At 42.7% G+C, this 14,236-nt stretch overlaps 1 protein-coding gene across 3 annotated transcripts in view; it reads left to right on the top strand.

The window, feature by feature from the left end:
- Window positions 1-9,134: 9,134 nt before the first annotated feature.
- The window catches only part of GABRA1 (gamma-aminobutyric acid type A receptor subunit alpha1), a 54,657-nt gene continuing 49,555 nt past the window's right edge, over window positions 9,135-14,236 (top strand). Inside the window, exons 1-2 of one of the 3 annotated variants that reach the window (XM_020808384.3) lie at window positions 9,135-9,274; window positions 11,792-11,880. In XM_020808384.3, the coding sequence (XP_020664043.1) occupies window positions 11,807-11,880 (74 nt within the window). In that variant the 5' untranslated portion in view covers window positions 9,135-9,274; window positions 11,792-11,806. Of the gene's footprint in view, window positions 9,429-10,119; window positions 10,956-11,791; window positions 11,881-14,236 lie in introns of those variants that run through there. The other 2 variants (XM_020808385.3, XM_020808383.3) reach the window with 2 other exon arrangements.

The raw sequence follows: 14,236 nt of genomic DNA, 5'->3' as shown, positions 1-14,236 counted from the left end.
GCTTTTTGGGTTTTCCCCCATTTCTGATGGGTCTTGGGGGGTTTCCTTGCTTTTTGAATTTTTCCCCCATTTCCAATGGGTCTTGGGGAGTTTGTTTGCTTTTTAGTTGCCCCCCATTTCCGATAGTGCACTATCTGCTTGATTGCTTTTTGCTTTGTTTTGTTTGCATTTGCAGTGATTCTTGCTCAGTTGATTGGCTTTTGGTTTGTTTTCTTTGCATTAGCTCTTGCACGCTTGATTGCTTTTTGCTTTGTTTTGTTTGCATTTGCAATGGGTCTTGCATGATTTTCTCCCCCCCCCTTCAGCTGGAAGGGATTAATTGTGTTTCCGACCGGTCTTGCAGTGATTTTTTTGGTGATTTTTTTCCTTCGACTGGAACATATTAATTGCATTTCAATGCATTCCAATGGGAAATGGTGCTTCGACTTACGACCATTTCGAGTTACGACCATCTTCCCGAACCAATTAAGTTTATAAGTCGAGGCACCACTGTACACAGAACTAAATGGGGTATCCTATATTATACATATAAAACAAATGAAATCTGAATTTATATGATGAGGCATTCCTGTTGAAACTGCTATCCAAGTTGGGGTACTTGAGGCTGTACTGTCTTTATAGGGCTGTGAGTGAAGTTTGTATCTAGTGTTTTATTCAGAAGTAAGGTTGACTGAGTTCAGTAGAACCTACTCCTCCAAAGTACATGCATATACAATTCCAATCTCTGCATTTCTTCCATAAGCATATAATCCAAACTGAGGTGTTATTCAATTAGAAAGTAGTCTAAAACATGTGCAGTGTAATTCAGCCATCACTGTGCTATAAGAATTTCCTGCTTATTCCTGTCACAACAGAAGGGCTAAAGGGTGGTATCTTTTACGCCCGTGGGAAGATGTATACTGTGGAGCAGCCAGGAGCAACCTCCCTCATAGGAACCCAAGAAGCTATGGACTCATAACTGCTGAATAGATTGGTGTTTTAGGTCTCTATCTCAGAGCCAGAGGTTGGGAGTTCGGTTTCCTACTGTGCCTCCTTGACACAGGGTGGACTCGATGATCCATAGGGTTGCTTCTAGCTCTGCAGTTCTAAGATGATGTTGACGACATTGGTCTATCTATCTTAACCTTGTTGCTTCTGACTGGCAGCAGCTGTCCTGGGTTTCAGCAGGATTCTTTCTCAATTTTCCCTGAGGATGCTCGAGTTTGATCTTGCAGTCTCCTACTTACAGGCTTGTATTTGTAGTAACACTGTGTATGCTGTGGTGTTTTAATTTCCAAGGAACCACCAAAAATTTGCCTAAGTCATATGACAGATAGCTATTTTTATATACGTACTGAAGCTCCATGTCCAAGAAGACGACTGCATACCTCAACTCCATTTCAGAATTAAAATGGTTCTCCAAGCCACTTTTAAGTCATAATCCTCATAATCCTCAGAATCAGCTGATTGTAGTCCAAAATAGTGCTATTTTGAATTTATTTTTCTCCTAAATGTCAAAAAAGGAAGTATTTCATCCAATACACAATGTATATTTAATTGTTTACAGCAGTCTTTCCTTTGTTGCCATGGAGATTAGTGGCAAGTAGCAAACGAGAAAAGTTTGAGTTGTCACATTGTTGTATCAAATGTTGTATTTTGACCTCTTCATAACTGATGTGCCTGAACGCAAACTGTCTTGTGACAAGCAACTCTTATGTACAATTTAATCTCAAACTCATAGTTTCCTGTAGGATGCTAAACTGATCTGATTCATGCATTATAATTGCTATTAAATTGCATGCAAAGTGTTTTGTAGCCATAGGAGGGACGAAGTCTCTGTTTCCTCAGCTTCAGCTTGGAAGGGCTTCACAGGAGAAATGATCATGGGCAATGATAACCAACACTTATGCATTGGCACTGTAGTCTCCTTCTCAGATTTGGCAGTTCAGAATCCTTGAGCTAAACAAACCTAACAGGAAATGTCACCAAACTCTGCTCTGGTAGGGGGGTAATGTCATTTTGCTGGCATCATACCTCACTGAGTCAGCGCTCCTGAAGGTGGAGCCAGGAGGTGGGAGTTCAATGCCCAAATATGCCTCCTGGAGGAAGAGCCAGTTTGTGGGGTCTTTGGCAAACTACACGATTCCGGGATATCCCCAACAGAAGGGATTGGCTTCTGGATATTCTCCACCTAGAAAACCCTAAAAAGAGTGGCAATAAGAGAGACTCAACTTGCTGGCATGAGATTATTATTATTATTATTTTGCCGTGAATATAACTTATCTTAGCAACTTCTCTTGCAGCTGGTAGCCACAAGACCCCCAGCAAAGGTACCTTGGGGCTCAATTTAAACCTGTAATATAAGTTATTTTCCCCTGTATATAATCCCATCCATCAAATACAATCTCATGGGTCATGAAAGAAGTTTCTATTTTAATTCTGAAATAACACTTTGCACGCTGCTGAAATGACACTGTGGCCCACATTGTCGGTTTTTATACCATGCACCCAATGCCCTTGAGCGTTTTGCTATTTTTGTTTAATGTAACAACCAGCCTGATGAAAAGTCCCACAAAGATTCTTGGGTTTTTTTCTAAACACCTTTATTTGCCCCAAGGAATTATCCTATCAGTGTTTGGTTTTTTATTCTAAAGACCTGCACAACTGTAACATACTATAAATGCTTCAGTATACAATGCTACCCATTCCAACTGAGAAGTAAGCCTATTATTCCCAGGTAAATGCATACAGGATTGCAGCCCAACTCACTTTAGAGTTTTATTCTCTGATCTTTTTCCTTGAAAAGTCATAGACATCTGGAGAAGTGACTGCTGTCTTTAAATGTCTAAATATATTTTGCTTATTCTCATTATATTTCTAGCTGTTTGCTTCTTATTGATAGCTATTTGATACTAAAGTTATGTATGCCTATGTCAGAGGCACAAACAGAGGAAGTTCTTGTGGGTTTTTGTGTGTTTTTTTGGTTATGTGCTCTTAACTCATTTCCGACTTAACTTGACCCTATGAATTAATGACCTCCAAAAGATCCTGTAGTTAACAGCCTGTAATATAAAGGTCATTATTAAGTATCCATCCCACGTCTGCTTTTCTTCTTTTCCTACTGTGTTCAGTTTTCCTCAGCATTACTGACTTCCCTGTGAGTCTTGTCTTTTCATGAGATGTCCAAAGTACATCAGCCTTGCTTTAGTCATTTTAGCTTCTAATGAGAGTTCAGGCTTTTATTTGTATTTTGCTGATCTCTACTAGGACTCGGGAGGCCTGGATTTGAACCTCTTCTCATCCATAGAAGCTCACTAGGGGAGCAAAATTGATAAAAAATCTCATTTATTATATTACTCTTTCTTTGAAAGCCCTGTTAGGGTTGCTATAAGTCAGTTCTGACTTGATGGCAAATAACAATAGCATAGTATCTGTAAAGTATTCTCTAACCCCACATTTCAAATGATTGGAAGGGGGTGGCTTTTGTTATTGTTCAGTTTTCATATCTATATAAATTAAACAGGAGTACCATAATATGGATGATCTTGGCCTTGGTATCCAATGGTAAAGGTAAAGGTTCCCCTTGACAAATTTTGTCCAGTCGTGTTCGACTCTAGGGGGCGGTGCTCATCCCCGTTTCCAAGCCATAGAGCCAGCGTTTGTCCAAAGACAACCTTCTGTGGTCACATGGCCAGTGCGACTTAGACACGGAACGCTGTTACCTTCCCACTGAGGTGGTCCCTATTTATCTACTCGCATTTGCATGCTTTCAAACTGCTAGGCTGGCAGGAGCTGGGACAAGCGACGGGAGCTCACTCCGTTGTGTGGATTCAATCTTACGACTGCTTGGTCTTCTGACCCTGCAGCACAGGCTTCTGCGGTTTAGCCCACAGCACCACCACGTCCCTTTCGGTATCCAATGGCATGTGCTTATATTTGAATATTTTATTTGTTTGTTTATTCATTTGTTCATTCTCTCGTTCAGGTTTTATACTGGTTTTATACGCTGGGCACTTTTAAGAGTCAACTAAAAACATGGTTGTATGTTCAGGCCTTCTCTCCTGTCAATATTTAATTCTTTCTTTATTTTTTCTTTCATTTATTATTTGTTTTATTATTGTATATGTTATGGACTGTTTGTAGAATTCTTATGTTTTCTTATACACCTTATTGGAAGCCGCCCAGAATGGTCAACCAGACCAGATGGGCGGGATATAAATCAAATTAATAATAATAATAATAATAATAATAATAATAATAATAATAATAATAATAATAATAATAATAATAATAATAATAATAATAATAATAATAATAATAATAATAATAATAATAATAATAATAATAATAATAATAATAATAATAAAAAATACTGCCCATCTGACCACTGGTCAGTCTGGGTGGTTCACAACACAAAACATAAACATAGTGTAACAAAGTGCTCCAAATTAAATTAATTTAAATTAAAAATTATTCCCTCATAGCAGTCTCTCCAATCTGTTTTCTTCTGATTTCTCAGCTGCAGTTTCCAACTGGATTGATGACTGAACTGGGGTACAGAAAATTTCAATTTCAATGTTTTCATTATGAATATTAAAGTTAAACAATTCTTCCATAGTCATTATTTTTTCTTCTTAATATTCAACTATGATCCTGATTTTGCACTTTTTTCTTCAGCCTTCATCAGCAGTTGCTTTAAGTTATTGCTGTTTTCTGCCAGTAATATCACGCTTTCTGCACATCTTAAGTTGCTGATGTTTCTCTTGCCAGTTTTCATTTCTCATTCATCTGAATCTAATCCAGTTTTCCAGATGTTGTGTTCTGAATCTAAACTGAACAGAGAGATCTGAGATGCTTGTTTATTGGGAACCATTCTGTTTCTCTGTTTTCTGTTTTAACAGTACCCTCCTACCCAGAGTATAGTTTACACATCAGTACAGTCAAATGTGGTATACAGGTTTACATTGGGATAACAAAAAGTGGCAACATTTAGTGATTTATGCATGATCATATTCTGGGCCTCTAAATCTAAATAGCAGTACTGTACAGTACTTGCTTTCACCCATCCTGGGATCAACATCACTGATTATTGTGTCTTCTGTGCTCCTCCCTGCTGCCTACATACAGGGAAATCTGCAATCAATATTTCACAAGAAACTATGCCACACAGGAAAGCACAGATTTGTCTGTGATAAAGAAAGGCAACTCACTGACCAGAATGTTGTTTGTTCTGCTCTAATATTGCTTCTGATTGACTCTAGCAAATATTATACGACCTGAACAATAGGTGCAGATACAGAGAAACAGGACTGCAATGTGGATGTCCCACCAGATGGCGTAAGGCTGCAACTCCCAATCACACTAGCAGCATAGGCAAAGGTCAAGGATGATGGGAGTTGCAGTCAAATAGCATTTGGAGGGCCACAGGTTTCCCATCTCAGCCTACAGTGTAACCTCAGTTTTCCTCGCTCAAAGCAATAGTATAGGTGGGTGGGGAGTGTTTGGGAATTTTATGTGTGTGCATGTGTCTGGTCTCTGGGTGTCTGTGAATTTCGTTGTATGTGTATATACTTACAATGACAATAAATTATTATTATTATTATAGGTTTGCGATGTGGACTAGAGCAGTGGTCCCCAACCTTGTTCCTCCAGATGTTCTTGGACTACAACTCCCAGAAACCTTCACCACCATCTCTGCTGGTCAGGATTTCTGGGAAATGAAGTCCAAAAACATCTGGAGGCCCAAGATTGGAGACCACTAGACTAGAGGGACCCGATCTTCAAGACTTGATAAAATATATAGTTCCTCCACCTTTTATCTGGTCCGAGATGCATCATCAATTAGACCATGTTTCAGAAGTGGTACCTTTGATATTCACAAAAAGACTAGCTGGTTCCTGTCTCCTTTTTTCCTGCATTTTTTTTGAGACAATCAGGTAGCTTGGCCAATAGAGAGAGATAATTTCAAATCAGCAGTTCAGCTCTGACAACAATTAACTGACTCTTGACTTTGCTTGGGATCTTCTTGACCACCAGATCTGCCTCTGTTGTGAATTTAACTTCATAGTAGTTGAGAACAAGCAACTGCTAAGCCCTACTCATTTGCCTTTATACAGCCTGATTCTGTATAAAGACACAGAAGTGCAATAACAAAAACAGACACTCATGTTGATCTTCTTTAATAACCTTAATAGGATGCATTGATCATTCTGCATTTGATGACCACATACTATGGTCCCATGCTATCTTGGACAAGGAGTTCGTTGTGTTCATGATATATTTGTGATATTTGGAAGTTGAGCTGCACAAGGAGAACCCAAGAGATTTCAAGAAGAGACACTGAACATAAATAAACAACTTACACAGCTGTCTTCAGTGCTTAGAAAATATATCAGCAGGCTCCAGAAAAGACTCTGGTTCTTCTCAGGAGGTCATCATTCTCACAGAAGCATGCATTTCCTCATGACCTGGAGCTCATGAAGTCTGACAGCAAAGATGAGCTCATCTCTTAGTCCATCATATTAGTCCAACACACTCTCTTTTCATCTGTCCTAAAAAACTGCTGGAAAGATACACTTTTTTTTACATCGGCAGAGGATATGAGTACTTTTAGAATTTTGAAAATACTTTTTTGTTTGCTTTTCTGTCAGACAGTCAATAAACAGCAATGTTACATGGCAGAAATCAGAGATGGGCAATGCTGATGGACCAAGAAGTCACATTTTGTTGCCCCCCCCATGGGTTTCATCATACATAAAAATGAATGAATGAATGAATGAATGAATGAATGAATGAATGAATGAATGAATGAATGAATGAATGAATGAATGAAATACTGAGAAATAAAATCAGGAGTTCCTGGACAACACTTTACAGTTTAGGATGTGGGGTGCTGGTGGTTTGGGAATCTGGTATGGTCCCTTCAGCACCCTAGAGTAAAAACACCTACTCCAGAGGCAGAAATAGCCATCTTCTGTTGTTCTTGTTTTTCAATTTCTATTGCCCAGAAGATAGCCTGGAGGAGTCACAAAAATGCTGCTGGGAGCTACAGGTGGCCCAGAAACTGCCCTTTGCCCACTGCTAGTGTAAACAAGAGGAAACTGGGAACTGAAATAAACCAACACTCTCTAGGGCTCTTGGTATCTTAAGTACTGTAAAGTCTTTTTATTATTATTTTTTAGAGTAATCAGTATCATTTTCTTAGCTTTCAAACACATACACTCCATCCCCCACACTGATATTAATTTTAGTTGAAGAGCCCCAGGAGTCCAAATAAATGCTTGATAGAATCAGTATTCCTGCACATGGTAAATCACCATAAGAAATCAAAGGTCAATGGAACATTTACCATCACCCTCCCTTTTTTTTCTTTTTTCTTTTTCTTTTTCTTTCTTTTTTTTTTTTTTAGGGATCCCCGTTTACCAGTCTTGAGGTCTATTTCTATCCTATGCAAATCGGCTACTCTGAGCCGCGTTAGGAGTTCCTCGCTGTGTTTACCATCAGCGTGGCTTAAAGACGGTTCCCCTCTTGTCACTTCAGATTTTCCAGCACCATGGAGAGCTCACGTTAGGCTCAGAGGGACGACTCTTAAGCAGCATCTTCAGCTCGCGTTGCCAATCCGCTGTACCTTGGCTTCTAGCGACACATCCATTCATAAAACCGAAAGATGAGTAGTGGGGGGTGGTGTGGGGGTGTAGAGTAGGATGTGATACATCTTTGGGAACGCGCGCCTGAACCCCCGACAACGTCCAGCATTGAATAGGGTGTCCCAGTGCCTTATTGGCCACCTCCTGATGTTGTTATTTTACTGGGCAGTGCCAGATGCATCTTTGAAGAGGCGATGACATTGACAGGGTGCTTGGCAGGAAAAGGGCTTTTATTTAAAATGACCCTTTGTTCCCAGATCAGGTAGATCGCTCATTCAGAAGCACCCTCGGCACAGACCACCAATCTATACCTTGGACAACTCGTTCCACCTCTCGCTCTGCCTCACACACGTTGAAATGTCTGCCCATGGCACAATAGCAACAGCCGCCACCACAACCCTTCTCCAACCAGCTTCCCTGGTCATCCACCCGGTGAAGAACACTTTAGACAAAGGTCGCCTCCCCCCGCCCCCCCCCCGTTATCGGTGTCTGAAAGGTCTGCCCAGAAAACAGGATGGGATGGGTTCGCACTATAGGTCGATCCTTCTCTGAGCTTCCCTTAGCAACACCACAGCGTTCTGGCTGTCCGGGATCTCGGGAGCCAGCCCCTCGAAATATACAGAATATCTGGATGCACGACCGAGGAGAAACCTTTTTTTTTAATTCCTCCTTTTCCTTCATTCATATTTATGAACCGCCTGAATATTTGATGAAAAGGCTGAAGAACAGGCGAGGCAGGTTGGGGCGGGTGTGCGTGCGTGTCTCTACCTCTCTCTCTCTCTCTACCTGCACGCCTGTCTCTTCGGTTTTGGTTTTGTTTCCCTCGCACTAGGTTTCAGTAGCATCTGTCCGAAGATTTCAAGCGCAGCTCCCCCTTCCCGCCCCTTCCTGGACCCCCCCCCATACGTATATCTATCTATATGCCTTTCCCCCACCATTTCTGATCATAATAGTGATGATGATGATCATCATCATCATCAGAATGGTGCATGTTGTAGGAAGGATTGGAGCGGGCAGCCGGAGAGAAAGGGATTAAGGCGAGTGCGCTAGAAGTTAAATTGTGCTGCATATTAAAAAAAAAAAAAAGGCGGATTGCTCGCTCTCGCTCGCTCGCTCGCTCTCTCTCCCTGTCGATGAGAGCTTGGTACCACCTTCCTTTCTAAAATAAAATCTCCCTGGCATGAAGTCACAGCCTATTTCACATCCGGTTTACCCCGGGACGTACTACTACTGTCTTGGTAAAGAGTGAGGCTCTTTTTGTTGTAGAGCTGCGAGCCGAAGCCCCGGGAAAGGCAATTTGGGGGTTTAAAAAAACAAAACGAAGAGCAAGGCGGCAGCGGCACGACCAGCAGCAGCAGCACCACCACCACCAACAGCAGCAGCAGCAACGGCGGCGGCGGCGGCGGCAGCGGCACTAACAGCAACAGCAGCAGCAGCAGCAGCAACAGCGGCGGCGGCGGCGGCGGCGGCGGCAGAGTCCATGATGGCTGAGAGCGAGTGAATGAGCGAGGCGAGAGCCGCCCGAGTCTCCTCTGCCGCCGCCGCGCTCTCGGCGCCCTGTGCTCCGCTCGCAGCCCGCGCTTCTCGGGCGCTTCTCTCCGGCAGGCTTGGCCAGTGCATCGGGGACGCCGTGGCCGGAAGGTCCCTAGGTAACCGGAGCTTTTTCCTCCCTGATGGGTCTGACGGGGAGCCCATCTCCCTCTCTCTCTCTCTCTCTCTCTCTCTCTCTCCCCCCCCCTCCCTCCGGGAAGAGCATTTCTGGTCGGCAAGGATTGAGGGTGGCTTTCTTTCCTCCCAAAGCAGGTACCTCGGCGGAATGCTTGGCCGCAATTCCTTCCTTCCTTCCTTCCCTCCCTCCCTCCCGCACCCGACCCCCCACCCCACCCGACCCCACCCCATCCCCCTACTCAGGCTGAAAATCCGCAGCGATCGATGGGCAATGGATAAAGTGGGGAAGGGGGACGGGGCGCGGGGCGCGGAGCGCGGAGGGGGGGCCGCGAGCGCGAGCGCGAGCGCGTGCCAGACATGGCAGTCCTCCGAAGGCTTGCCTGGCTTTGGGGCGAGGGGGGAGAGGGAGGCGGTGGGTGTCGATGGCGGTGGCGACGGCGGTGAGGAGGGCGACTTTCTTAGGGAGAAGGAAGAATACAAAGTTGTCGTGCTGACTGGGAGAGACGTGTGCCTCTGTGTGTGTGTGTGTGTGTGTGTGTGTGTGTGTGTTTGTGTATTGGAGGGGGCGGGGGAGTGGGGAGCCCAACCAGGAACCAAAACAACCTGAGTCTCCATGTCTCCATCTCGGCTCCAACCCCAAACACCATGGCTTTACTGGGAGCGCGGGGAGGGGGAGGAATGTTGTCCAGAAATGCCTCTTTCTGTCGCTTGTGGCTTTTAAACGGATGTGCCAAACATGGAAGACCTACGTGTGTGTGTGTGTGTGTGTGTGTGTGTGTGTGTGTGTGTGTGTGTGCCTGGTCTTTCCTGCTCATTTGCTCCTTCATTTTTGAAGTATTCAAAAGAATGGTGGTGGTGGACTGGAGGGTATGTGTCGGGGGGGGGAGGGGAAGAGAAGGATGAGGCGTTGGATTAGAAGGGGACCATTTCCCCACTTGATGGTCCTCCTTCTTCGCCTACGCCACCCCCCCCCCCGCCAGGCTGCATCCACAGGCCATCTGAATGACTGGGTGAGGGTGATTTCTTTCCCTCTTCCTTGATTTTCAGGGTGGGGTGGGAAGATGGTGGGGTGTGGGAAACTCATTGCAATGGAGTAGCATCTCAAGGCTGCCTTTATGGATGAACACTACGGTGCAGAAGTTAATACCAACTGGAGGCTGTACTTTTGCTCTCTGTGGTTCTCCCTCCCTTTCCAAAGGAGGAAAAAAAACCCAGGGAAGGCAACGTTCATTTTTGCCCAGGAAGCATGAAACTCTCCCTCCTGCCATGAAGCTCTGGGGGTACAGTACTCTTAAGGATCTTGACCACTGCCTTCCCAAATGGAACCCCCCCACCCCCACCCCCACCCCCACCCAGATTCTGCTCAGTGCTCTCAGCTGAGTCTCCAGCTTTTGGCTTCCGCCACGCCAAACAAATCCACCCTGTTACACTGTCTCCTTGTCTTGTCGTGCCTTTTTTCCTGGTAGTGTTTAATGCCTGAAAGGCTCCTTCTCTGTTAAATTGCTTTCAAGCTGTCTAGGCAGTGGCAGGAGTTAGGGAGGAGGAGGAGGAAGGGGAAAAAAACCATTTTCAGTAAAACAATGCAACTGAAGTGGATTCCAGCACTAGACACAGAGCAAGGGGCAAGCAGCAAGAGCCTGGTCTAAGCAGATCAACTGAATGGTAAAGCTGGCTTCTAGAAATATCATTGGAGTTTGAGAGTGGAGGATGGGTAGGGGGGAAGATGTGGGGCGGGCTTCTTTTTTTCCTTAAAATTGAACAGGTCTTGGACATCATGTGTATTCGGGAGCGAGTGGAGACTTTGGGGACAAGGGTGTCCTTAACATCAAAAGGGAAGGATTTAGCAGAGGGGGGATGCAGGCACCATTGATTTTAATTGGTTCTAATTTATGACCTTTAAATTTACGGGGGGCATCAGTGTGCATGAGCAGCATATGCAAGTCTGAATGCTATGCAGAGAAAACACTAACTGTGAAATGTTATGGTGCTGTTGAGATAGCTCGGTAGCCAAGATGGAGATCTCTTAAGAAGAAAGTTCTCTCCAGATCAGGACCTCCTATGGATTTCCAAGACCTCAGGAAATACCTTTCCCCTCATCACTATCACAGGGCAACATCTCACTCATTAAATCTCAAAACATATGTATATTCTCCACAGTCTCTTCTTTTAAAAGGAATTTCAAAATAAATCTGTTGAAAGTAACACTTTTCTCAGAGACTGCAGAACTTTTAATGAGAGCATATCTTTTATGCATCTGGTCTTTGAAAACAGACTGGGCAGAATAACATTTCTCCATGGAACAAAGTGAGGCGCTAAATTGCTAAAATAATACAAACTGCCAAGTGTATGACACACGGGGGGTGGGGGCATTTTCTTTTTCTTTGAGACCACTGTTTGACCTCATGGAAAATAGCTAAAGTTCTTTTGGACCTGTTGTATTTTCAAGTAGTCTTTTGAAGGAAGGGATGTTTATGCCTGTTTTTTTATTTTATTTCCAGCCTTCACCGTCAACCATGAAGGCGACGCATCTCCTCTATGACCACCTTTGGGCCTGGGTTCTCCTCATGAGCACACTAACTGGAAGAAGGTGGGAAACAACCTTTTTTTTTAAAAAAAAAAACAACCCAGAAAAACCGATACACAAATATTCATTTGGAATGCTTTTTTTATTATTGAGTACAAGTGAATAAGAAAGATGTAGTGCATGGGCTGGCCTATTCCTAATTGTATTTGGGCGAAGTTAATCCTGCTCAAATCCCAGCTAAGTCAAAATACCAGTAGATTGAAAGAAAACAGTGGTTTGTTTGCGTAACATCTTTTAGTGGAATTGCTATTCAGAAAGAGTTCACCAACGACCATTTTACTCATTCGAAGATTAGATGAATGATTTGAATACATCTAAACATTAGACCATCCTTTGTGCAAGTAAAGTTTGCAAGAATTTATTTTGCATAGGAAATGAAAGACTGCAATTTTAGTTTACCAGTCCTTAGATGCACTCCTTCTGTTTTCTGTCTTCACCGAAATTAGGGGAACTGAGCTGCTGATTCTAATAGACCCTTACATTTAAGCATTTAACTCGTTATAAGGGGAACTTACTCATGGGACTCTTCTTTAGCACTGGAGTATTTAGTACTAAAGTACTAAAACAGAGTACTAAAATAGAGGAGGTTTGAATATGTGAGCAACTGTGCCTCAGTGCTGCATCTTGGAACAAACAAAACATTTTGAACTGGGAGGCAGCAGACACGAGGACAACATCCAGATCCGTTCTTATCAGCAGAGAAGTTGGCTCTTATATCGATGGAAAGGGAAATGCTCTCTGAATGTGTTGAACTGAGAGGGACAATTTTTAAATTCTGAGACACACCTAGAGAAGTCACACTTCTTTCTGACTGTAGAATGAATGTGCCATTTTGAAATCTGCTTTCACTTTGAATGACTAATTATGGCAAGTATTTCTGTATCGGTAATGCCGGTCACCTTTCCTTTACTCAGCAACACAGCTTGTGAAAGAACAGAAATGTGCATTGGTGTGAGGGATCAGCTCCTCATATTTACCTTCAGCATTTCATCTGAAAGGAGGGGTCTTTAAATAAAAAGGAAGAATATAAACAAAAGAGGTGTACAACACTTGCTTTGTGGCGAAGGCCCAAAAGAATTGATTTCGAAAAGACACACTCATGCCCGCCAAAGACAAGACAAGAGAACTGGCCCATGAGTCTCTTCCTCTCTTTCATCATTTTATTTATGCCATGCACACGTTTCACTGGAATTGGGTCTTTTGAAGTGAGAATCAAGATGCATTTGTCTGATACTGAAAAATAATATGAGTTGTCACTATTATAATGACCTGTAGATGGAGTTAGTGCACAGTGTTTTATTACACAGTTGTTTAGTGTGAAACCACAAACACAGTCACTGACAATTTCCTTCAAGATGTTCAAACGACACAAGGAAAAGCAGTCATTTCACAGTTAAAATGTTTTTAATCTGGTTTATGGCTGCTAACAGAATAGGGGTGGCAGAGGATTGGGGGGGGGAAGGGGCCCATGGAATGAAGAGTCATCAGTGTGTGATCAGAAAGTTATGTTCATAATGATAATGCAACGTGTTCTTTTCTTAACTCTGGTTGATTGTGTTAAAGATAAGCCATAAAGATAAACCATAACCATGAGAAAAATGATTGTTCTCATTTTCTAGTGTTTTGCTTTATGCTGTGCTCATGTGACTATTATATATAGCCCTATTCATGCAGAAATGGGAAGCCTCTCGACTAAAGAATTTAAACAGCAAAAATGACATAATACCTTTAAAAATCACATAGACAAATGGGTATCATTAATGACAGATTCTCAATATTACCATCAATACTTCACTTAGATCTTTTTTTTTCTTTATGCATAGGCACGTATGTATCAATGCATTTACAGAGGTACCAGGTAAAAATCTAGAGAGGGTTAAGCATCCAAAAGCATGTTAACTTGGATGCTCACTGAAATCATTATTACTTAAGGCTTTATTCATTTAAATCCCCATTAGTTTCCCTGGGACACCCTAAGGTGTATATTCACTGGATTGCATCTACTGTAATGAACCAACTTAATACTCAGATATGGATTCAACCGCAGTCTGATTATTAAGAATACTTCAGGTAATCAAAGCGTTGTGTTAGCATTGAAATTGATGGAACATGTACAGGAAAAACACCTGATATAGGTGCTGTAGTCCCATTCTGAAGCAGTTTGCATAGGAAAGCCAGAAGTTGGTATAATTCTTCTCTTCACTTCTTGTGCTCAACAATCCTTGGGTTGCTACATTTCTAAATGGGTTTTTGCTTCATGCTCAAAATCTTTCAAAGACTTTTGTTTTGTGCATCTGAAAAGACAGGGCAAACTCACGCATCATAGTGTCAGCAAATTATGGCTAATGAGGGGATAACA

The sequence above is a fragment of the Pogona vitticeps genome, chromosome 2, assembly GCF_051106095.1.
Source record: "Pogona vitticeps strain Pit_001003342236 chromosome 2, PviZW2.1, whole genome shotgun sequence".
Lineage (NCBI taxonomy): Eukaryota > Metazoa > Chordata > Lepidosauria > Squamata > Agamidae > Pogona > Pogona vitticeps.
Note: the sequence above shows the minus strand (reverse complement) of the source record. Positions and strands in the feature narration are given on the sequence as shown.